The 23,666-nt window shown below is 41.2% G+C and overlaps 2 protein-coding genes across 8 annotated transcripts; one reads left to right on the plus strand and one right to left on the minus strand.

Annotated features, from left to right (window-relative positions):
• Nucleotides 1-723: 723 nt before the first annotated feature.
• PAK1IP1 (PAK1 interacting protein 1) lies at nucleotides 724-8,223 on the minus strand. Its single transcript, XM_074828466.1, has 10 exons — nucleotides 8,093-8,223; nucleotides 7,147-7,309; nucleotides 6,087-6,207; nucleotides 5,916-5,990; nucleotides 5,205-5,257; nucleotides 4,594-4,739; nucleotides 4,406-4,503; nucleotides 3,541-3,640; nucleotides 1,872-1,998; nucleotides 724-1,248 (listed from the first exon to the last, which is right to left on the minus strand). Exons 1-10 carry the CDS (start codon nucleotides 8,153-8,155, stop codon nucleotides 1,088-1,090), a joined length of 1,107 nt encoding a protein of 368 aa, XP_074684567.1. The 5' UTR covers nucleotides 8,156-8,223; the 3' UTR covers nucleotides 724-1,087.
• LOC141925045 (tRNA selenocysteine 1-associated protein 1-like) lies at nucleotides 7,684-21,791 on the plus strand. Of its 7 annotated transcripts, none has more exons than XM_074828506.1 (11): nucleotides 7,720-7,992; nucleotides 9,403-9,584; nucleotides 11,006-11,086; nucleotides 12,076-12,152; nucleotides 12,249-12,382; nucleotides 12,982-13,113; nucleotides 14,009-14,128; nucleotides 16,239-16,434; nucleotides 17,098-17,143; nucleotides 17,932-18,100; nucleotides 21,470-21,791. In XM_074828506.1, the coding sequence occupies exons 4-10, from the start codon at nucleotides 12,123-12,125 to the stop codon at nucleotides 18,066-18,068; spliced, it is 795 nt and encodes a 264-aa protein (XP_074684607.1). In that variant the 5' UTR covers nucleotides 7,720-7,992; nucleotides 9,403-9,584; nucleotides 11,006-11,086; nucleotides 12,076-12,122; the 3' UTR covers nucleotides 18,069-18,100; nucleotides 21,470-21,791. The 7 variants fall into 7 exon arrangements, with proteins under 7 accessions (XP_074684637.1, XP_074684607.1, XP_074684618.1 ...); XM_074828517.1 differs by lacking the exon at nucleotides 21,470-21,791 and adding an exon at nucleotides 20,760-21,089; XM_074828480.1 differs by lacking the exon at nucleotides 21,470-21,791 and having other exon boundaries at nucleotides 17,932-18,327.
• Nucleotides 21,792-23,666: the final 1,875 nt, after the last annotated feature.

Here is a 23,666-nt window from a genome sequence, read left to right on the forward strand (position 1 = left end):
TTTCCTCTTGCTACACGAATAAGGAGGAACAGATTATTACTAAAGGGAATCAGAATAAAGCGCAATTCCAGTTACTCTCTGAAAACAGAATAAATAATGACTACTCTGGTAGTGCAGAAAACAACATTAAAATGTCTTTAAAAGAAATAAAGAGAACATTTAGTACAGCTATTTGACCTTGTTCTCTCCAGCTCAACTTTGTTTTTCCCACTGTGTATTTGTAATAACACTTAGGATAAAATCCTGTTCCCAGTGATTGAGAAGGTCAGGAATTCACTTTTCTGTTTAAGTGCAAAACAGATGAGTTGCATTTTATCAGCATGACAAACATTCCAAATGTTAATTTTTTTTTTTTTTTGTAAACAAAGCTCAGATCAAGGACTTGAAAAAGTGCTGTGGGAACGGGGAAGAGAAGGTACAACCTTATTGGTATAAACTCTTCCACCAAAAATATGTATCATATTCTGAACAAAATATTTCAATCATGTGAACCATGGGTGCAAAGACTTTATAAAAAATTAAATGCATGAAGTATGGACACAGTAAAAAAAGCAAACATTTTAGGTCCATGTCAGTAAGATTTTCTGTGAATGTATGAATGGAATGTGATCATCCCATTTTCAGTAATTTTAACATGTCCTTCTTACAGTAGGAAAAGTAACTCATGACAAAAGCAGATCAAATTTTGAGTCAAATGAACAGTAACTTTTCCAACACTAAAATGAAAAAGTGTATGTATTTTTAATGTGCATTTCAGTGAGACAAAAATGTGACGGAGACAGATGCAGCTATTTTTATCATTTTAGTTGGCTTTTTCACAGCCGGTTAAGAAGTGTTTGCTATTGTTAATAGAAAAATATAAATATTACATATTATGAATTTATTTTTGCTTTGATCACTTAGGAAAAGTTGCCATCTCTTTTGCTACTTCCCAGAATGATCAGTCAATTTATTAGGGTAAAAACATTCATTACTTTTAAACAACAGATCAGTTCAAAGGTATATGTCCTGTCAGAGGTTCCCATCCTTATAAAAACTACAGCAACACCAGCATTTACTTTTTCTTCAGGAGAGAATGTAGCTGCCTTCATGCTGAGGTATTCCTTTTCTTTTTCTTCTTTTGCAGTGGAGCTTCCAATTTTTGCTTCTTTGGAGTAATTTTTCTCTTTCTTTCTGCTGTTTTATCACTTTTATCAGTCAAACAACCTTTTTTTTTCTTGACTATTGACAATTTTTCATCTTCATTTGCTGGAAAAAAGCAAGAAATTATTCACACTGATATTTATGTCCAGTCTTTGTAGTCTAAAATGGCACAGACTTATTTGTATCTCATTTTTAAAAAGGGGTTATACATGATGTTTTACTTACAGCGGAATGTGTCATTTATGCTAGTTTTGCCTGTGATATGCAAATATCTAAAGATCAAGTGTGTAAATAGATTACGATACAGTAAAACAACAGCAAAAAACTAAAAAAATACTGAGCCAGACTCCTAAGTTTTCCCTACCGCAATGGCCTCAGACTTAATTTTGTTTATAGGAAAACAAGACTTGCAGTTCTATCAAACTGGTTTTTTTTTTTTTTCTTATCTGCCTCAAAAGCTTCACAGTGGCTTCCTCAGTATGTTGTTTCAGTAAAGAGAAACAAAACTTTCATATAATAAAAGTGAGACGAGTCTTATGTCCTCCAACATATATGCAGACTTGAGACACTATCAGACTGGTAAGGATATCTATATCCCTTGCCAGCGTCATATCCCCAGTTCTTCAAGATACCGAAAGTTTTTCCAATGCATACAGTAAAAACCTCCCACTTACTATCTTCCATTTCACAGTCACATGAACAACCAAAAATACACACAGTTCTGTTACCTTGAGATGATGTTGCAGCTTTCTCAGAATTTTCTTTCATTTCTGAAGCCTGGTCAAGCCATACTGCAAGACATGTCAGCCTAGCTTTGGTACTGACTTCACACAGTAAAGATGGCACATCTTTAATCTGGAGATAATACATTAGAAGATTAATTACACATTATTTTATTTCTATTTAAATTTACTGAAGTATTTGAAGTGAGAAATGTACTGCCTACCTTCCACTTCATTTCTGGTGCCTAACAATGTTTAGAACTAGAAGCTGTATATCGGTTAATGGTCACATTATTGCACTCCTGTTCCTGATACCATTCCTCAGTGGTGGCTTTACCAAAAACTCCCAGTGGCTTTAAGAAAAAATCTTGACAAGCAAGACCAGTGGGTTTCAGGCACATGGGGATAAGTTTAACATGAGGAATAACTAGATGAGTCACAGACCCCCACAAAAAAATGGTTTCAGAAGTTTCTCCAGAGTAATAAGTATTTTTTGGTACAGCTAAAATAATGTGAATGAAGTTTTTGCGTCAGATTCCTTTTCTCCCTCACAAAGACAAGGCTGCTGATTAAAAGTAATCTCTTCAGAGTGTGTTTCAAATTGCTTAACTGCAATTATATCAGTCAACTCTGGGAATACTTGGGCAAATATCCTATTACAGGTATCAGGGGATAAAGTGTCACAAACACATGTACAGCACAACAACATCAACCCATCAGAAACTACTTGTATTAGGATATTCTACCTCACAGAGCTGGACAGAGCAGCCCACAGAGTTATACGAAGTTTTACAAAATTTTGCCTACGCAGGAAGAAAAGCACACATTTGGTCAAAATAAAGACAATGTCACAGAGAAAGGTAGAGAGTTCCCTGATCACTATGTCAGTTATGTACAAGGGGAAAAGAAATTTGAGGTGAAGGGAAAAGAGGGATTTTCACTACTGCACTTAGAAGTGTAAAAGTAATCAGAGGGGGTCAAATTAAAAACTGGCAAATTCAGATGATATATATAAAGCATATAAATGTTGAGAGAGATTTACTTGAACTATTCAAGATACTTATAGTGGAATATAGTAGATCCTTTATTACTGGGCATTAAATTAAAAAAATCTAATTCTGATTTTAAAAATACAAACCTCAGAGCAAACAATAAACATGGGAAATTCCTTCTTGAACTGTGCTACTCGGAACTGTTTGAAAATACAGGAAATAGAAGTACCCAGTACATTAACATGTTTGAATTTTTCAAAAGGACAACTTTTTCCCCCTACATGAACAACGCCTGCCCCAAACCACAGAGTTTGTGTTTTTAAAAGAATAGCAACAGTCACCTCAGCAGTGCTTAGAACATATATAACTAATTAAATAGTTTGGCCAGGTAGGTCTGAAAGGAAGCATGACTTTATATATAAAGAGGAGATGAGATCTCTGTAATATCATCAGATTTTATAGTTTAAAAGAAATTACAAAGATACAAAAATATACAGGTGCTTAAAAATATGTGGATAGACATATACATCTCTACTGAACAAAGCATGGAGGAAGATCAAGACATCCAGATTTCAAGTAAAATTTCCTCAGTGATTTAAAATTAATTTTTATAACAGAACTGTCTGCAGTTTTGGTTGTGTGATATTTTTCCGTACATTTAACAAGCAGTTTAATAGACCAACCTTATTAAGATCCAGATTCCACATTTTAATGTAACCATCACTGGATGCAGTAACAATAACATGTTGTCCTTCTCTTTCAAAACTATAGATACCTTTTATTCTGTGAAGAAAATATAATACTGTGTTACTTTATAGCATGGCAGTTCACTTCAGAACAGGACACTGTAGAAATTAGATGAGGAGTCAATAATTTAAAAATCAGTTTGAACAGAAAACCCACAAATGACAGGCAGGAACTTGGAACAATAATCTGTTTTGAGTGCTGTCATTTACAGTCGGAACACTTGCCTTTGCTAGGCTTGTTAGAATTCAGTTCAGAACACTAATACTTTTAAGCACACACTATTAACCACTTCAGTGACATTTTAGCTAATGCTTTTGTGTTCTGATGAATTAAAAGCAGCATTTTGACAAATATTTGCTTTTCAACAACAGAAAATACGGCATTACCCTCCTATTGTCTGGACTGAGTACACTAGTTTGGCTTATTTAAGCATTCTAAAGAGTCAGAATCTGTAAAGACAGGTTAAACATTCTTTAGATGGTCTTGCAGGAAAATATGGGTACCCAATTTCAGAAATGCATAGGCCACACACAGAGAAGTGTGTACCTCTAAATTTAGAACTGTAATATTTCTAATTCTATACCCTGTTGTTTTTGTAATGTGCATGGACAGCACAGTATTTATGCTCATACTAAAAGCAAACAAGTCTGTCCCAAATTTGGAATTTAGCACATAAATAAATTCACTTTCTATGCTAAAACAAATACAATAGTAAAATATGCTGAATGTTACAAGACATTGAATTTTACGGAGTACTCAGCATTGCCATAAATATTTAAATAGTAAACAAATATAGAATACCTGTTTTCATGAGCTTTAAATTCACACAGGCATTTTTGTGAGTCACAGCTGTAGAACCTTATAATTTCATCATCTCCAGCTATGGCGAGGACAGAATCCTTGGAACGGGAAAAAAGAAATGCAAGTGTGATTAATTTAATGATTTTCAAACCAGTTAATTTCCCAGCACCTTTCTTTTTTGTACTTACTGTAATAAATCTAAGTGAAGAAATTCTCTTCTCTGTTGTGATAGTGCCAGTGATTGAAGCTGTGTCAAGTTTGTAGATATCCACTTTATTTGTTATCACGGTCACATACCTCTCTCCATCAGGGGACCATTTAATTATGTGGGCATCTGTACATGATACATTTGTGTACACAGATTTTTTTGCACTCTATATTGCGTAAGAATCTAAAAGTAAGATGTTTAGAAGCTGCTAGACACTGTTTTCTACCTAAACCTGAGAAAAATTCAGGAAAAAATCAAATAACCGAGAATAAACAAGTAAAACTATCGTCTTAAATGTTTGTTTCTGATTATCAGAAGTGTATAGAGAAAAACAAAAGAAAACACATTTATTTAAATGTCCTGACATCAAATTTCAAGGAAAGAAAAATTTACTTTAGTGTCACTACATTTTCCTTTTGGTAAATGATTAAGGATGTAAGTTTAGATATGCTTGCCTGCATGTGTAAAAAGACAGTGTGAAAGTTGCTTTCAATTAACTGACCTGTTGATTAATTCAGTCTACTTCTCTTTACAGAAAAAGTAAAACTGTCTAATTCCACTTTTTTAGTGGGTTTAGACTGACAAACTCACTTTGCTTCAGGTTTTTGATAAAGGCTGACCGTCCTTCTACAAGATTCCAAGTTCTGAAAGACAACAATAGATAATGTGCATTCTGGTTAAAAACAGCACAGTGAAACTGAAGTCCTCTCTGCTGACATGAGGCAACCTAAGGAAGCTTTTAAGCATCTCTGTGCCTTTTATTGCCTTCTTAATGCAAGAGAAAATGATGACTTCATATATCATTTGCACACTATAAGGTTGAATTTGTAATATTTATTTTATAAACGAACGTTTGCAATGCAGAGCCCAAAAGGAGCCCAATACCAATTTATGCTGTTAAAATAGCATCTTACATATTTAAAACACATATATACAACAACATTTACAGACTCTAAGTGAAAAATTACTTTTCTCACACTAAACAAAACCTGACAACTTTCAGAAGTTTAAATAAATTGTGTTCCAAAATGCAAATGTATTTATACATCTGCAAGTGAATATAAAGCGTCAGAGCACCACAAGAAGCCAGGAACAGCAAGGACTAATTTTAAAAGACTTTAAAATATTGCTGGTATCTAGAACTTTAAAAGACAAATCAATGGATCTTTGAACCATTTGACGTCCAAATATGGTTTATTAGTGTTGCACAGTCTACTCCCAACATGGAATTGTTGCTTATTACAATTTACTAAGAGCTACTGAATTATGATTCTCAGCATTCTTTCATCAGTTTCGACTCACCTTAATGTTTTATCTGTTCCTACTGACAAAGCTAATTTCCCAGAAGGATGAATAGAAAGAGATGTCACCTGCCCCCTGATAAAAACAAAACAACGTATTAGCCACATTCATTATTTACAAAGGAAAATAAAAATGAAAACGTACATGAATAAGCAGATTTAAGAAACTCACTTATGTGCCTTAATAGATTTCAGGCATTCCCATCTCTTTGTGTTCCAGATACAAATTAGTCCATCTTCAGCCCCACTCAGTAGATGCGCAGTACCGTAGAACTCCAAACAAGTTATTGTGCCTAGAAATACAAACCAGATCTACTAACAATGTTGTACATAACAAAAAGTTACCACACAGAGAACATATGAATTAAAACAGAAGCTTCTAGCATCAAACCCTACCCTTGGGAAAATCTGAATTATTTCCTATGTATTTCTTCACAAAACCCCCAAACTTGCCATACACGTCTGAACTCCATCTGGGCTGTTCCCTGAAACCGCAGTACTCGACCACTGTGGCTCAGGTGACACTGAGCTTCTATCAGTGATTAGGAATTCTCCTATGTCAAAGCCCTGCTCTTGACACACAGCTGAATTTATTGCGCATGCTGCTTCTCCTAAGTAATTTATCATACATGAGTTGAACGCAGGGACCACATTCAGTCTAGCTCCATGTACTTCTTGGTTATCAGGAGGAAAAGGACAATCAGGACTGAGCTACAAATGACCCAAATGCATTTATTTGGACAGCCATTAACTGATGTATTTCATGGCTGTAATTCAGGAGGCACATAAAGTGGGAAATGTACCAGGTTAACTCTTCTGGCAGCAGCAGCCTGCTCTCACACACAAGCTCTCTTTTGTGTGGCTCATGTGTGTCTGTGACAGGACAAGGGCACTAGGAAAGATGGTTGTTGGGAGCAGGCATGGTCTAGATAAACTGTGCTGGTAGAACAAAAATGGCTCACAAGCCATTTGTGGTCCATAACTTCTTAAACAGTTAAAACTAAAAATAATTGGAAGCAGCAGCTGTATTTGTGGGCTAACACCCAAAATTATTTTTTTGATATTTCATGCTCAAAAGCTTACCTTGCTTGTATCAACAGACCATCGTGGCTGTAACACCATCACTACTGAAGACTTACTAAAAATATTCAATTTTCTTCTTCTGGCAAGGGCCAGTTTGTCAGCTACAAGTTTCTATCATTAATGCTTTTCACAAAGAAAAGCTCCCTTACCATTGTGCTGCAGCAGTGCCCCATGTTCTACCTTCTTTTTCATGTCATAGATTTGGATCGTCTCATCTCTGCTCCCAGTGACCACGTATCTGTTGTTCACTGCTACCGCTGACAATGAGGCAGAGTGGGCATGATGTGTAAAATCAGGGACAACCGTCCAGGACTGTAAATGAAATACAAAATAAACAGGTCTTTCTGAAGCTAGCCATATTGAGCTTCGACTTCATCGTCCTGTGATTCTTTTTTTTTTAAAAAGCAAAACTTGAAAAAGTGTATGTGCAAAATGCAAAGGAGTTATACTTAGCTGTAAGTATAATGGGATCTTATTGAGTTAATGTGCTGTTAGATTAGCCTGAACGATTTAACTGTGCAAACCGCCTCCTGTAATCAGTGTTGGGCTTAGATGAAGCCGTATGTGAGAAAGTCTCTGCACAGAGATAAATCTCGTGGACGAGGAAGGCGGATTCTCCCTTCTTTCACCATTGCAGGCTGGAGACACGCCTTCCACCTGGCACCGGCCCCCCCGAGACAATGTGGCATCCATCCCCTGCGCAGCTGTTTATTCTCCGCTCCGCGCTGGAAGGCTGAGGGAAAGGCGCTTGCGCCACAGCCCCCTGCACCCACGCGGGCGGCCGCTGACTGCAGCTCCGAGGCTCCGCGGGGCCCCCGGGAGCCCTTCCTGCCCTGCCCGTCCCCCGGCCGGGCAGCGGGGACTCCGTGGGCCGCTCCCACACCCCGCGCCGGCAGCGAGGGGCCGAGCCCGAGGCTGAGGGAGGCTGCCCCGCCCCCGCGGCGCTTTAAAAGCCCACCCGGCGCCCGGCCCCGCGGCCGCGGCGAGACGAGACGGTGAGTAGCGGGGTAGCTCTTCTCAGGGTGGGGGGGTTGGCGGGTGGCCGTTAACGGCCGCCGCGCGCGCATTCCTTTCCCTTACCCTCCCCGCCGTTACCTCGGCGGGCCGCGCGGCGAACCCGAAGAGGACCTGCTCGTAGCAGCCCGCCACCAGCTCCATCCACCCCGCCACGCACGGCGCCACCGCAGGGCCCTGCCGCCCTCGGCCGCCGCCCGCCCGCCCGCCGCGCTGCCTGCGCCCGCGCCGGAGCACGCCGGGCTGGGCCCGCGGGTGACGGCGGGCAGCGCTCCCTCGGGGGAGAGCCCGCGGCCTCCGGCGGCCGCCGGGGAGGGGGAAAGCGCCGGAGGGGGGAAGCTCGGCGGGTCAGGCTCTGCGCGGGGCAGCCCGCGCGGGAGGTCCTCGCGGGGCGGAAGCGGGGCTCGCGCCGCTGCTTATGGCGACGGGCAGGATGAGAGACGTTAGTGCCGGGATCGGGGCGGGGGGGGGGGGGGGGGGGGGGGAGAAAGGGGGTCGCGGTGACCGCGGTCGAGGGTGGAGGCCGCCAGCGGGGAAGGGGGCGCGAACCGATCGGCTGCGCAACGCGGGGGGCGGCTCCCTCCCTCCGTCTGTCCTTTCCCCCGGGGCCTCAGCGCTGCCGCCTCACGGGCGGCTGGGCCGCGGGCCTGCGGGCGGTGAGGCCCCGGCGGCCGTTAGGCCGAAGCGCCCGGTGAAGTGGCGCCGGTGGAGGAGCGCCGCGGCCTTCTTCGGGGCCCCATGGCCCTTTTTTTTTTTTTTTTTTCAATATTTCGTCGGGTGTGCTGGTGTGTTTTTTTGCCTTTTTTTTTTTTTTTTTCTCTTATCGCGTAGCTCAGTAAACGGGAAGCGCGGCCTCGGCGCCAGTGTGGCCGCCGCGGAGGGCCGCGGCCGGGCGGGGCGCACTTCTTGCCGAGCGCCGTGGCTCTCTTTTCCCGTCGTGCCGAGTGGCTTATAAAAATGCGTCACGGCACGGTGCGGCTGGGGCCTGGGCTCCTCGGGTGGCTCGGCTGGGGTCACCGCGCCGGCCTGTGGCGCCTCGGGGAGGTTCCCTCAGCCCGCTGCCATCACCCGGCTCCTCATGTGGGCGAAATGAATGCAGACGGGGGGTGGCTTGCCCTCTGCTTGGGCGAGCAGTGTTCTCAAAGATGGTTTATATTAGTAAATCGCTTCATCCACCTCTTTGCCAGTACAAATGTAATAATAAAAACGTGAAATAAATGGGCTGGTAGAATGCGTGTGTAATCCAATTAAGGGGGTGTTTGAATTCTGGAGGTTAAAGCTGCCCTGCTGCTTAATTAGTAAGCTGGCTGTGACTGTAGCTGCAGTTCAGTAAAGAATAAGATGTTAATACATGCTGGTTTAACTGTTTTTAAAATACTCTTGTTTTCTAGTGAAAACATCAAGAGGCGACAGTCAAGATCAGATGGGAAAAGAATACAAACGCAGTTTTGCATAAAAGCCTGATAACTGTGATAGAGAAACAATTGCATCACTTGCCTTCTGATAGTCTTTTGCAATAAAACTGCTTTGTAGTGCCTGCCATCTTCTGTTAAATCTGCACGAATAAAGACTGGTAAGTTTAAAAAAAAAAAGTAGTATGTAGCTGTGAGTTCAAGAATCAGTATTTCAGTGTTTAGAGCATGGAGGACTTTATGGTTCCTTTTATTAAAAGTAATGCTTGAATTAGAGGAACATCATTATGTGGATATTTTTATTAATAATTATCCTTTAATGGGAAGAAGTTGCTGTTGATAATTCTTTATAATGAGGTCTACTAAGAGGGCATATACTAACTTTACTGGTATATGCTTGTATTTAAGGGCTTGTTTGTACTTGACTATTTTCTTGGCTTCAGAATGGGTGTGGGGATGAAGTGCATAGTTACTCTGAATAACACCGTGCATGGATGCTCTAATTATGGTATATGGCTATCCTGTGTCAGGTTAGCCTAATCCACTTCCAGAAGCAGCGCTCTGAACTGTTCCCCTGCGTGGACAAGCCTTTAAGGCATTACAAATGCTGCGTATTTATTGTATTATGTGAATGTGGATATGACCAGCCAGTACATAAAACATTATACAAATTCTTGTATGGAAATAAGAATTAAAACTTCAGCAATCAAGTATCTGCATAGAAGGAGCAACACTGGATGTAAAAAATCAATGGTGGTGAATGAACAGCTGTGTGTGGAAGTGGATGCAAAATATTTTGCTAATGAAACTCTTCTCTACACTGTTCTATATTGATTGGATGATGGGGGGAAAAAAGCTTAAAAGAAAGATACTGGAATTGACAGAAGGGTACATACCTCTTCAGGAAAGCTGTATCCACTGGTTTAGTGAGAGCAATAAAAGGCCATTTGCTGTTGCTAACTCACTGGTAGTGAGTGGAATGTGTATATGGAAGAGGCAAAAGAGAGAAGACATACCTAAGAAAAGGTGCAGAGAAGGATCCCATTTACCTGTACTGTGCCTTCATCACTCTTTCGTTTCTGTTGTTCTTTAGCATATAAGAAGTACCACTGCTTGTTTTCAGCTATATAATTTGTGGTGCAAGTAAATCGACCTTTAATTTGGCTAAAAGGGGAAAAAAAGAGGGGTTGTACAAAACCTATCGAGGCCTATCTTTGCTGCCTTATTTTTAACTATTTTAGAACATGGATCTTCTGAATTACTATATTATATGTACATATTTCAGAAATAAAGGTAAGGTATAGGTGACTTAAAAGCTCTCTGTAATTTTCTAGTGCTGTGGACAATGGGAAAACTTTATGGACTATTACAGTTTAAGAAAGTGAAGGTAACTTCTAATCATAATCCCATTGGCCATATATGCTTTTTATCTGCATTGCTTTAGCAGTGCCAAGTCAGAACTTACATTTCTAAGTTCTGAATTAATAACATTGAAGATGTAAGGTGGGGTGAACATCTTTGACGTCTAATTCATCTCAAGGTTAAGATTCTTTATCTTGTTCCTCCCTCACATCTTTTTCAGCTGAAGGACTGCAGTAAACTGAACCTGTGCAGCTGTATTCTTTGAGAAAGGCAGAAGACAGTTTAAACCATGGCAAGCCAGGTAAGATCATTTGGTCAGGAATTCAGGCTTGCGGTGCCTAAGTGGATTCCAGAACCATACTCAGAATTCCTAGTAAATGTAAAGCTGAAATAGCTAGCTTGCTCTGAGTTGGGTGTTCTTTTTGTCCTACAATTTCCTCCGGTAATGCGGTGATTGGTGGCTGTCCTCTGGACACGTAATCGTATCAACTGAAGCAGGTTGGGGGCATAACATTAAGCTTTGCAGTTTGGATTATTTGAGCATGAGTTCTTCTGAAGGACCTTGCGCATAACACTCTCTATATAAGATGTATGTAGAGGTGTTCTAGAGGAAGAACATTAAAGCCTGCGTAAGTAAAAAATGCTGCGAAACAACATTCTTATTTTTGGAATTCCTTGTTCTTTAGAACGCGAGGGAGGCAACCTGTGTTAATACAGCTGTTGTTTCCCTCCTCTTTTGTGTAGTTGCCCCACTTCCTTTTTAAACCGTGGTTTTTGGGTTTTTGGTTTTTCTGTCTTTTTCTTTTTCAAGAGGCACTTTTTATGCCTCTTTCTTCCTGGCCTTGCATCTGGGTTTGAGTTTTCCCTCAGCCAAGCTAGTGCCTGTTCCTGGTCTGCTTTCTCCTTACATTCCATTAATCGGCCTCCTGTTGTTGTTCCTGGCCTGGGGGAGTGACTCACAGCTGGGTAGTGAGGAGAGGCATCTCACTTAAGAAGAATTCCTAGGTGAGGGGAGATAGGGACAGCTGAGATCCATTCTAGGGAAGAGTGATGGATTTCCCTGCCTCTTCATCACTCAAGACTGTGCTGCTGCAGGGTTTTTCGAGTCCTGGAGCTCAAGTGGAACACAGTCCAGTCCTGGAGCTAATTAACATTTAGGATTGGCCAACATCGAAGGGCTGTCTGCTTTTCCCCTAATTCCCAGAGGAAGCTGTCAATCCTTTAGCCAGCTTGACAAGTCAGGGGAATATGGCTGTTCATACAATCCTTTGGCTCTGTTATTTTTGCCAGGCGTTTTCCCCAGAGGCTGCTTTCCCTCATGGGAGGCGGAGGGAGAAATGGGACCCCAGGCTTCTTTCAAGGGCAAGGTGAATATGGGGAAATCACCTGTGGTGATGGGGAGTGGGAGGGAGGAATGTAAACGAGGCTAAATACTATAAAGGTGATTTTTTTTCTCCCAACAGGACTTAATGGCGAAAAAAAGAGAATGTCTCCAGGCCTACAGCTGGTGGAGAACACCACAGAAGAAACGGAAGAAAAAGAACAAAATAAAACCAGGAAGAATAGAGTTTGTCCCCAGTAGTACTAATTCAGCCAGGTAAAGACATTTTGAAAGGAGAAACTGACCCCTTATCTGTTTTAATTAATAGTGATCAGGGAATGCTGTCACTTATTCTTAAAATCTTAAGATGACACGTCTGGTGCCTGTATACTAAGTATTGCTTCTGGAAATGTATTGCCAGTAGAATAATGAAGGGATTTTATAGTTTGTCTCTCCCATAATCACTGAGAAGTCGTGTCAAAATAGTCATAGCTCTTTTGAATTATGGCTGTAACTTGAGTTAATAGGGGTTTTTTTTAGTATTTGTGTGCCTCCTTCCTCCCCATCTCCCCTTTAGACAATAAGTATTTCTTTTTAAAACCAACTTCTAAAAGTGTTTTACAAAATGGGTCTTCAAAATACTTTTCTTGCAAAAGTGGTAGAATGGACCCAGAGAAATTGAGAACTTTATGCTGGAGTGATGGCATTGCAGTTCTGCACGTTACTCAGCAGAGTTTTGCAGTTAATAGTCTCCTCAGGTTTTGTCTCCTTACTTGTCCAGCGGTAACTACCTGCTTATATGTTAGGTGCCATAATGCTGCATTCAGCTACTTTAATCTCAAACTTGACAATTGCTCTCTTTTATGTTTTTAAAGACCAGATTATTCGATATTTGTTGGGGAGCTTACTCCAGAAGTGGATGATTTCCAGCTCTATGACTATTTCCTAAAGAGGTACCCCTCATGTATTGACTGCAAAATAGCAACAGACCTGCTGGGATATTCCAGGTAATGTCTGTGAAAATTTGTAATGCTGTTGATATGTTTGCTTCTATAAGTAATACAGAAGAACTTGTGTTGAAACTGTTCATACATTTTCTTCAGAGGCAGGAAGAGAGATTAGCATTACTTTTTCTTGAACAGCACAGATACTTGCATTTCTAAAACTTCCTGGTTAGTTTAAGTAGTTAATGTGATAAGCCTTAGTTTAGCCATATGTATATCTGCATGAAAGAAATTAGGTGGTGGGAGAATGGAGAGCTGTGCACGGAAATCTGTGCTGCTGTGCTTACGTACAACAGCGCGTCCACTTAGTCATCTGCAGTACTGAAGACAAAATGATTCCTTTTTTATATGTGGGAGAAAAGTGTAAGGCCTGGCAAGTCTTAGGGAGTTGGGAGACAACCTATTAACATGAGTAAATAAAGCCTGTCAGAAGTTAATACTGGCCAGGCAGTGAGTCAAGCAGGGATGAGTGAGTTTGCTGTTCAGACAGTGCTGGCTGTAATAGACTAATTCAAGAAACTTAAGAGAAAGCAAGTATAAAAAGAATGTTAGTGCTGTACAGTGGTAGGAGTGGGTTAATACTAACTGATAAATTAACTGCTGTACATGCAGAAATATGGAATCTGATTACTTGCACAGACAGTAATTAATGTATTGTTTTGCTGGCTCTCAGCAAATTGCATCTTAATGCTATCAAAGAACAAGCTTTTTGCTTCTGGCCCAAGTTTTTAGTTTGAAAGCATCTTCTGTGCATGCGCACATGCCAGAGAGGTTGCTTAGGTAATAGAAGCTATAGTAGCTACTATTTTCTGTTTTTGTAGAAGAGAGAAATTGAATTAATTAGTTTTGTAACTGTTATGCATACTAGAATTTGTTTTCTCCCTTTTGAAAATTGTAGAGGGTATGCCTTTGTCAGATTTGGTGAGCAAGGTGATCAGATGAGGGCACTGCAAGACTGCCAGAATGCACCAGGTCTGGGGGGAAAACGAATCCGGCTGAGCATAGGAATTTCTAAAAGGTAACAAATGAGTTGTGCATTGATACAGTAATTCTGAATAATCAGATTCTTGTAGCTCTGCCTTTGTAAAGTCTGTGGCCTTTGCTATAATGGCTGTACACATGATGCAGTCTACAAAACCAAAAATACAGAAGCATTATGTTTTGAGACCCTGGATTCATCAACTTCTTTCAGGATTGCTGGGGGAATCCAACTCTTAAGTCTAGCCAGATTGTGTAACTTGGGCTTAGCTGCTGTTGTAACCAGCCTTAATTCTTATAGTAGCAAAGCTGAATGCATTCATAAATATTTTCCAGGTTTGGGCTTGAAAAAGGTAGAAGGGACAACAAGTGGTTTTATATGCTAGGGAACTCTTCTAGACCTTTCCCTCTCATTTAGGCAAGGTAGCATGTCACTAGTTTTACAGTAGGCTGGCAGAGGAAGGAACTCTTTAAGTGGAAGAATACAGAATACAGGGGGGAAGAAGCCAAAGGAGATTTTGGAAAACTAATCTTTGCTTTTCAAGTGATTGGGGCAACAGGGAATTTAAAGTTGATTGGTTCCGAAGAGCTTTTCACTCTGCCGGCTCAGTTCTTTCAGTCAGTTATTTAAAGCCATTCAAGCTTCTGAACAGTTAGAGAATTGGTGCCAAATTTGATAAACTTTGATCCAGGATACAGACAAAAGTAGAATGTCATGTAAACCAACTTCAGGACGTTAATTAGGCTTGCTTGTGTGTTCTGTTCAATAGTAAAAATAACAGCTTTTGTTTTTCTTTACCCTGGATAATTCTGCAAATGTTGCCTCTCTGCTTTAGAATGGAACTGCTCTTACCCAAGAGAGCTCTGTCCAGAATTGCTCTGACTAAATTATTTTGAAAGCAAGAAGAGGTCACAAAGAAACAGGTTTTCTCACGTCTGCTATCCAGAAGAACATCAGCGGTATTTCCAGATTTTTCTTTCCTACAGAGATGTATGTAGGAAAGGAGTTGGAAGCAGATGACTTTGAGACATTATGTGGCCATTTGTGTACCACAGTAGCAAGATGATAGAATACCTATTTATCAGAATGCATATGTAGTTTTACAGTAACGAAACAAATGTACTGTAGGTATTAAAATCCATGTCACTAATCTATATCTTTCTGAATGGCTGAGTGCTATACCCTCCAAGCATCAAAATATCCAGCCATCAGAGTAGCTTGTTACTAAGTCGCTTACATTGGGAACTCTGTTTCTGAGCTCCTTCAGTTTGTGTTCTTGACAAAAAGCCTAGATCTGACTCTTACGTAATGACATGGAGATGCAGAGAATTTGAACTTGGCAAACAAAGGAGATACACCTGTACATAATCAGAGAAGAAATGTCTAAGGATAGAGGACTTCTCAGAATGTGCAGCTGGGTTATCTGAATGTATTCCATGTAGCATACTGCTGGTTTTGTACCTCTGTTTTAGTACAGATGACACTTGTGCATTGATTCTTGTCATTAGTGTGGAGTTGTCCCTGAGAAAATCTACTCAGGAGAGGGAAGGTAGTGAAAACTAAACAGTCGGCCCTTTGGTTTCCTGCTGCTTTGGCTTCATACTGGATAATGGCAGTGCTGACTTCACCTGACAGCTCTACTTTAGCAACTGTTGTTCATGGACTAAAAATTGAGCAGGTGGAGGTAGACATGTCGAAGTGGCAGACAAGTATCAGATGCTCCTCTGAAACAGATCATCTGACTTCACCCCCTTATTTCTGGGAATAATAAGATTTAGTATTAACCAAACAAAAGATAGAAGGGCTAATTAAGACTGCATCTTTAAAGCAGCTGTGCTTGATAAATGTCTCTGGTCTTAATAAATGTGTTTTTATCAGCAGCTTGCTTTTAGGTACTAAAAATACTTGAATACAGATAAGTGTCATGGCTGAAGTTAATCCATGCAAATACTTTTAGTATTGGTGAAGGTTCTGTATTTGCTTCTGTATAAACATGAGATCTTGTGCTGTGACTTAAACTGTTGTTTAGACAAGTATTTGGAAAAGCTAAACTTTGAAATGTGTAGGCTGGAAAATTGTTTAACTTCAAAACTGGCTTTACAGCTTATAGTTCTCAAATTCTAACTGTATATAACTTCTCATTTTTCAGACTGAAAGCGGAATTCCAGCGGTACCAGTCATACAACTATAATGATTACTACCAGGATTATCAGAACTACTACTCGCAGTGGGGTTATGATCCTTATGCTGACTACAACTACAGCTCCTATGCTCCCTATGATAGCATGCAAGCTGTTGGAGACTGCTCTTTAGGAGATGCTGTTATGGCTCCAGCTGTTTTTGAGGTAAAGATACTATGTCCTTGCTTTAAAGAAAAAAGTTCGCAAACAATAAGTTGCATGAATTGTGTAAGAGCAAAAAGAAGCCCTAAAACTGAAATCGTGCTTTCTGCTTAGTGCAGAGGTTGGAATATCAGGCTTCATTCAGAGGTGTCTTTGATTTAAGTCCTTAAGTAGTGCCTCTGTAGAATTGGAGATTTATATACCATTACTTGTTCATGTATGCCAAATAACAGTTCTGACAGCATAATTGTGTAGGCTTCCTCTCTTCCTGTTGGAAGAGATGTACTTTGCTTAAAGAAAATTAAAGAATTGTGATAAGATGGTCTTATCTTAGATCAGCCAGTTCCAGTTACATCTTCCAGCAGTCCCTTCTAACCTGAACTATACTGTGGTTTTCTTTAAAAAACAAAACAAAAACCCCAACCAACCCAAACCAGAAAAGCCCACAAAAAAAGACCCACCAACCAACACTGCCGCCCCCCCCCCCCCCCCCCCCCCCCCCCCCCCCCCCGCCTCAGAAACCCAAACACAACCCCTTCCCTACCTATTCTTGTAGTTGTGAAAGGAGGGAATGGTTTGGGAGTATAAAATTATTTGGGGTTTGTGATGCTTTCTGAAATGGATTATGATTAAACTTACGAGATTTTCTTACCTTTTTTTTTTTAGGAAACTTCAGCTATGACTGAAATTAATGATGACCTAATAACTGAAGGTAATGATGATTCTTTTCAACTTGAATTTAGCCATACTTGTGCCCTTTAATAACGAAAGCCAATGACAACTGGGTGAAGAATGTCTTCGAAATTCAGCTGATGTAGTGGGATCCTTTATGGGTTATAGCTGAGATGAGGTAGGATTTTAAAGCTGGTAGTGTACACCATGTCAAGTAGAACAGGACACTGTCAACAACACTTCACAGTAGGTTTCTTGTAACTTTGCCTTCATCCTCCTTCCAAAATGGTCTAATACCCAAGTTGTCCTATCTCTGTCTTGATCCTGCTAAGCGTATTCTATTTTAAACTCATTAATAGGCAAAAGCTTTGTTTTCTAAACTCTGAGGTAAAATACTACGTTGTGGATCCTAAGAGGGGGACTCAACTTGCACTTAAAGATTTGGTACAAAGCTTAATTGTTTGGCCTAGAAGGTTTGTGGACAGTTCCTCACATAGAGACATCTTGTGTTAGTGTTTAGAAACTCTTATTCAGCCTAACACATTGTAGTAGAAAGGAATTAAATGGATTTGGGAAGTTTCATGGTTAATTATCCTTAAATCTGCCTTTTATCTTGAAATACCAATATAGTCCTAGCATGCTAGTACACAAATTCCAAAATGAGCTGGATTTGTCAGGTTAAAATCCTAGGTGAATAAACATCTTATGACATTTACTGTTAAACTATTAAATTTAGCTAAGACACATTTTATTGGGCATTTACTTCAGGTTTTTGTGTGCATGCCTCCCAAGATCTGACACTTGTACTTACCAGGCTTTTATTTTCAGATCCACAGCTTTACTTGGATGTTGATGAAATGAACAGACAATTTATGGAGACAAGTGAAGAACTCTATGATTCCCTCATGAATTGTCACTGGCAACCTCTGGATACGGTCACTTCTGACATCCCCCCTGCTATTTAAGTGTCTTATATAGCATGACCGTTATGACCAAGGTGCTAAAATTACATTTCTTCTACATTACTCTAGATCATAAGTTTTAAAGCACAATGATAGGTTGGGTTTTTTTGCTATGCTTTTGACAGTTTCTGTAATCTTTTTTTTTTTGTTCATCACTCTACTTGGAGCATCTTGAAATCATGTAAATATTCCAGAAATGTAAAGAGTTCAATGGGGTCTAAAGTTAGACTTGCCTGTGTAAATAAAATTTTGTTTCTGCAAACTTGCCAGCAAGGGATTTTACTTACATATGTGAAGCACTTTCTCTTCTGGCTTGTGGAATTTAGCTGGAGGCAGTAGGGGTATTTCACCTGTCTTTGTTTCAGTATGGGCATCAGAACACTAGCAAAAAGTAGCTCTTGTGTATTTCCAGGTTATCTAGGCAGTCTTTTACAAGCTCTTAACATGCCTGCTTAGATTATGTGTGTATTTGGGAGATGGTCCCAGAGTTTGCTATGGGAACACTTGAGCCCACTCTTTTCCTTCAGTCTGTTGGCACTAACTGTACTACTGTTCATCTGCTAAGTCAGTTAGAATTGCTTTACTAATACAGTATTTTAAATATCCAGAAGGGCAGACTTTCAGCTGCCATAGATGCAAACATTCCAAAGACTAAGGATGATCCCTACTGACCATTTTATTCCTGCTTTTATTGTTAGTTTTTTCAACTGACACTTTCCAGCAAAGAAACTGGTGTAACATAATACATGTTCTTAAACCTACAAATCCTTGAAGAAAATGGCTTTCTGGTTTAAAAGAGGAAAAATAATCCACTGGGAATAAAAAAACCTATCCTAGTAACAACTCCTCAACTAAGTTGCCCCCTGTCTTAAACATCTTTAATTTATTCAGTCTTCATGCTCAGGTGTTTTATAGTGATAAGGTTATAAAATATTAGTAGGATGACAGTTTTCAGTATTCAAGTCAAATGAGATTAGGGGAGATAGCAGCGAGGAAGGTTCTGCTTTAAGCTAGCAACTTCTGAGTGGCTTCCTCTCTCCGCTTGAAGGGTATAAAGTATTTTCCAGTCATAGGGACTACTTAAGCCCGCCCATGTGTATGCAAAAGTATTTACTAATTAACATAGATAACAATAATATAGGTTAGGCTGGTAACAGAAGAATACTCTTCCAAGAAAAAAGGTAGCAGAAATCATCATAGCTAATAGTTGTGGAAGTTACTCAAGCTAGCCAAGACACTTTGGTACTGCCATGTGTGTTCTGGGGGCAATCTAAACCATAATTGCTATGATGGCAGACGGGAATAAAGTTCTCTAGCCTTCTTATGACTTAATGTAACTAAAGTGGGAATCATAACCTATATGCTGTGCTTAAATTTACAACAAATACTGTATTGCAGAGCAATGACTTGGTGTTGGCAGGTCATTTCTAGCTGCTGAGCAGAATCTCTCTCTTCTCACAGTTTGATTTCAGCTAGGAATACTTTCAAAGTCCTGCCTGTGAAATGCAGATGCTCTAAAACAGAAAAGGCTTTTGGAGTATTATAGGAAGTTCATTCTTCAGGGATTTTGTGCACATGTATGTGTAGGAAGAGACAGAAAGCAAAAAAACTCATCTAGGCAGGGGGAGTAATATCACAGTTTTAGCAACTGTTTCCCTGCTTTGGGGAGATATAGTTACAGGGTAGCTGGGAACGGATTCCTTGGGTGAACATTTTCCCAGGGTGAACTGACGAGTCTCTGGAGGGTGATGGTAGGGAGATTATTAACAGGAATGTGACAGGAGGTGGAATAAATGAAGCAAAGAGTCTGGATGGGAAATGGGGTGCTTGTGTGAATGTATAGAATGGTTTCAGGGGACTGCAGTAGGGAGGAAACTCAAGATAGTAGATGCAGGCCCCTTGAATTTGGACGCGAGTGTTAACTTCAAAACCGTACAGGGTTTGTGTGCCACTTCAGTTGTAGCGCATAGCTGTGGTGCTTGAGCTTGGCAGTACAAACTGGTCTGCTAAGCAAAGAATTTTGTATTTAGCAAGCACCATTGCCACGAGCAGCGAGACAGCTTCTAGGTCTGTGCCTGGGTTATATCCCACTTTGAAGCGGCTTGCATGGCATCACCTAGCACTGTACTGCTGCAGCAAGTAATTGGTGGACCCTTTTACTGCGTTACGAGTTAAAAATACGATGCTAAGGATGTGTGTTTGGCTCAGCAGAAATACTGTGTAGTATTTGCTGCTGTGTGGCACTTGGGAGGTTGATCGATGTGTGAGCTATGTAATGAGGGGCCCACGTAGCTGTGTGATTTCACTTAGTCTGACACTGTACCACCACGCTACATAAAAGTCTAAAAAATCACAGTGTGTAGCCACCCCATTTATGCAGATTTTGCCTGTTAACAAGGTCTCTACACGCCGCATTAGAGGCTGTTCTCATACATGCATGCGCCTTCTGTTCTGGACTGTAAAGTACCCATATAGTGAAAATACTGTTTATGTAATGCAGTGAAAGAGGTTGGTTGGGCCACTAGTTCCCCAAACCTGAGAAATGTTGGGGCTGTGTTTTCTTCCAGCCAACATACAAGAAAAATGAGGTGAGGAAGTGAGTCTGTTGGTAGCAGCCCATGTGATACTGTTATAAAACAGTTCTCTGACCTCTTTTTTGTTTCCTGAGCCTTACTAGCCTATTCCTCTTTCCAGTTAGGTGTGCATACACGGGATCAAGATGGTGTGTGCAGTGCACATTCTTTACTGTGAAGGCATACTGAATGCAAACTTTCTTCCTGTACTGGTGTGTTACCCGTGAACCTCAAATACAGGAAAAAGGGAGTGCATCAGAACTGTTAGAACAATGCATTGCTGAGACTTTTTACTGAGTAAACTTACAGCTGTTCTACAACTACCCGCCTGCATTAGCTAGCTTATGCAAAGACCTGAACATGTCATACAGGTGCCTGCCATCAGTTCTACAAAGATCTGATTGCAGTGGGAGCATTAAAAAAAAAAAAAAAATCTTAGAAGTCAACTTTTTTGACACCACACTATTTCACTTCTTCCAGTTGTGTTTTGTCTGTTTTACCCATCTGAAATGTGGTTGGTGGTTTTTTTGTTTTTAAGCTTGATGAAGGTTTTTCTTGCAAGAATATCTAGTATTGGTTTTATAAACTCTTCATTGCACCTAGCTGCAATAGATAGTGCCTTTACTCAAAACCCGCTAATTTCTTCAGGAAGAGTAGAGTTTTGTTTCTATCACTTCTCTGAACAGAAAGGCTTTAGTAGATTGTTTGAGGGGCTACTAATCCTGCAGTCAGTGAACAGGGAGAAAGAAACAGGCCAAAAAGGGTAAAGAGTACTTAAAAGGGTACAAAAAGGTTAAATGGTACTTAAGCCATGAATGTTTCTTTTTGCAGGGATGCTCTTGGACCAACAGCTTCTTTCTAGCGCTACCTCAAAGTAACTTGCAGATAAAACTCACAGGGAAGATTGATCAAATGGTGATGATCCCTATCATTCTGCTGGATATATATATATTTGCCTTTTGTTTTGTCTCATTTTTAATAACATTTATTTAACTTCAGTGACTCATGTCAATAGGTATTGTTTGACTACATTGACAAGTATTTCTGAGTCATGAGTGTCATTAAAGGCATGTTACCATATGGAAATTGTTCTAAATAAGTAAAATGGAAGTAAAATAAGTAAATAAAGCAGCACTTGACTTTGCAGAGCAAACATAGTGTAGCTGCCTTTGACACACACGTGGAAGAGAAAATCGTGTTTACAGGTTACCTTAACATACTTAGAATGCATGAGAAAGAGGGAATCTTGTTTTGTATTTGCCCAGCTCTTACATGCCTAGTGCAGCAGTGATTTTAGTCAGTTCCCCACGCAGGTACCGTTTCAGAAGCCAGCATTATTATTGAAGAATGTCTGTTACCAAAGGGTACAGTTTATATCCCTTTTTAAATCTTCCTCTTCCCATAATGGAAATACATCATGATACCCTTCCTTCCCCTCCCCTGAGTTGGAATTTAGTGTGATTGTTTTATGTCCAAAAAGAGTTACAAATCCAGACTAAAATAGTATTTTTCTTGTATTTTGATTATCATAGTGAGGTAGATCTTTTTTGACAAGTATATTGAAGAAATAGAGCCTCATCCTGAAATTACTCCACAGATGTAACACACCAGCTGTTTGCATGAGTCTTGCAGGTGACTTCTAAACTGGTGTGTTCCACGTCCTGGGAGGGATTATCTGTCACTGCAAATCATTCCACTGCACATAGAATTGTATTTACGGTGGTGGGGTAGGAGAGGAAGAGACTGTGGAGTTCTGAAATTGTAGTTCGTGAGGAGAAATACCTGGAAAGTGATTCCACTCTGCTGGTATTTTGGAAAAGGTTATCTTCTTTAGATAACCGTGAAAGCAGGACTAAGAAATTGAGGAGGAGCAAGTCATGTGGAAGAGGTGGGAAGATACAGATGAGGTTAAAAAAAGCCAATATGAAACAAAGAATGGGCAGTACAAGACTCCCCAGTAACATTCCTTCTAAAAACACTTCCTTCTCTGCTGGTTTACATTTCCTCAGACCTTCAGCATCACCCTTGTTGGTTGAGTTCCCCCAAACTCCCCACCTCCCCCGAGTTTGAGTTGCTCTTTCTTCAGGTGTGTGCTCTGACAAATGCTTTTATTTTTGGTGGAAGGGGTGCGCACTACATCACAGATCTGGCTTTCTTTCGTTTTATGCCAGTAATTTTTTCAGTACATTATTTTTTCAGGGTGAACGTTTTTATTGACTTCTGAATAGGGAAGGTGGTTGTGATTTTCTGCTCCATCATTCCCAGGGCAGATGTAGAGACACTGATTTTTCTCAGATTTTTAGTAGAATAAAAAAACCATGTTGAGGTGTTTAGTTTGCAACAGAAATGCACTCTTGTTCTGAGGAAAGAAAAGCTGCATCGAAGCTTTTTCCCCCACCTGCTTCCAGTCTGCCAAACACGAGCGAGGGTAAACCTGGAGATTGGCCCTGCCGTTCCTTACGCGGACCCAGGGGGTAGTGGCATCCCGAGGGCTCACCCCCACCTCCCCGGGCCGCTTTTCAAGCTTTCCTGCCGCGCTCCTCAGGCCGCCCTCTGCCAGCTGCCCGGGAGGGACAAGGACACCCTGGTCCCTCTGGGAGACTCTCGTTCCGCCCGGCACACGGGCGGCGAGCTGCGTCCCCGGGGCGGTAACACCGCCGGGACCGGCGGAGCGCCGCGGGAAGAGGGCAGATAGACGGAGGAGGAGCCGCCTCCGGGACTCGCCCCCGGCGCGGCCTAACCCCGTCCCAAACCTCCGCTCCCGGCCTCCGACCACCCCCTCCGTCGCTCTCGCTTGCGGCCTGGGGCTGGGCATTTTTTTCCCCGCTTCCCTTCTCGGGTGCCGGCAGCCCACCGACGGCTTTTCCCGCGCAGCCGGCCCGGCCCGGCCCTGCCCGCGGGAGCACGGGCACGCGCACGCGGCCGCGCTGCGTCGCGGCCCGCCCCGCCCCAGCCGCTTCCCCCGGGCGGGCGGTGCCCAGGCGCGCGAGGGCTGCCGGGCGGCCCCGCTGTGACGCCGCTGCCCGCG

This window comes from Strix aluco, chromosome 1, assembly GCF_031877795.1.
Source record: "Strix aluco isolate bStrAlu1 chromosome 1, bStrAlu1.hap1, whole genome shotgun sequence".
NCBI lineage: Eukaryota > Metazoa > Chordata > Aves > Strigiformes > Strigidae > Strix > Strix aluco.

Coding starts and splice junctions, on each gene's coding strand:
- PAK1IP1 (XM_074828466.1), bottom strand. CDS start 8,155: ATGGAGCTGGTGGCGGGCTGCTACGAGCAGGTCCTCTTCGGGTTCGCC. Junction 7,310..8,092: donor TCGCCGCGCGGCCCGCCGAG/GTAACGGCGGGG, acceptor TTTCATTTACAG/TCCTGGACGGTTGTCCCTGA. Junction 5,991..6,086: donor AAATCTATTAAGGCACATAA/GTGAGTTTCTTA, acceptor TGTTTTTATCAG/GGGGCAGGTGACATCTCTTT.
- LOC141925045 (XM_074828506.1), top strand. CDS start 12,123: ATGGGACCCCAGGCTTCTTTCAAGGGCAAG. Junction 16,435..17,097: donor TGGCTCCAGCTGTTTTTGAG/GTAAAGATACTA, acceptor TTTTTTTTTTAG/GAAACTTCAGCTATGACTGA. Junction 17,144..17,931: donor TGATGACCTAATAACTGAAG/GTAATGATGATT, acceptor TTTTATTTTCAG/ATCCACAGCTTTACTTGGAT.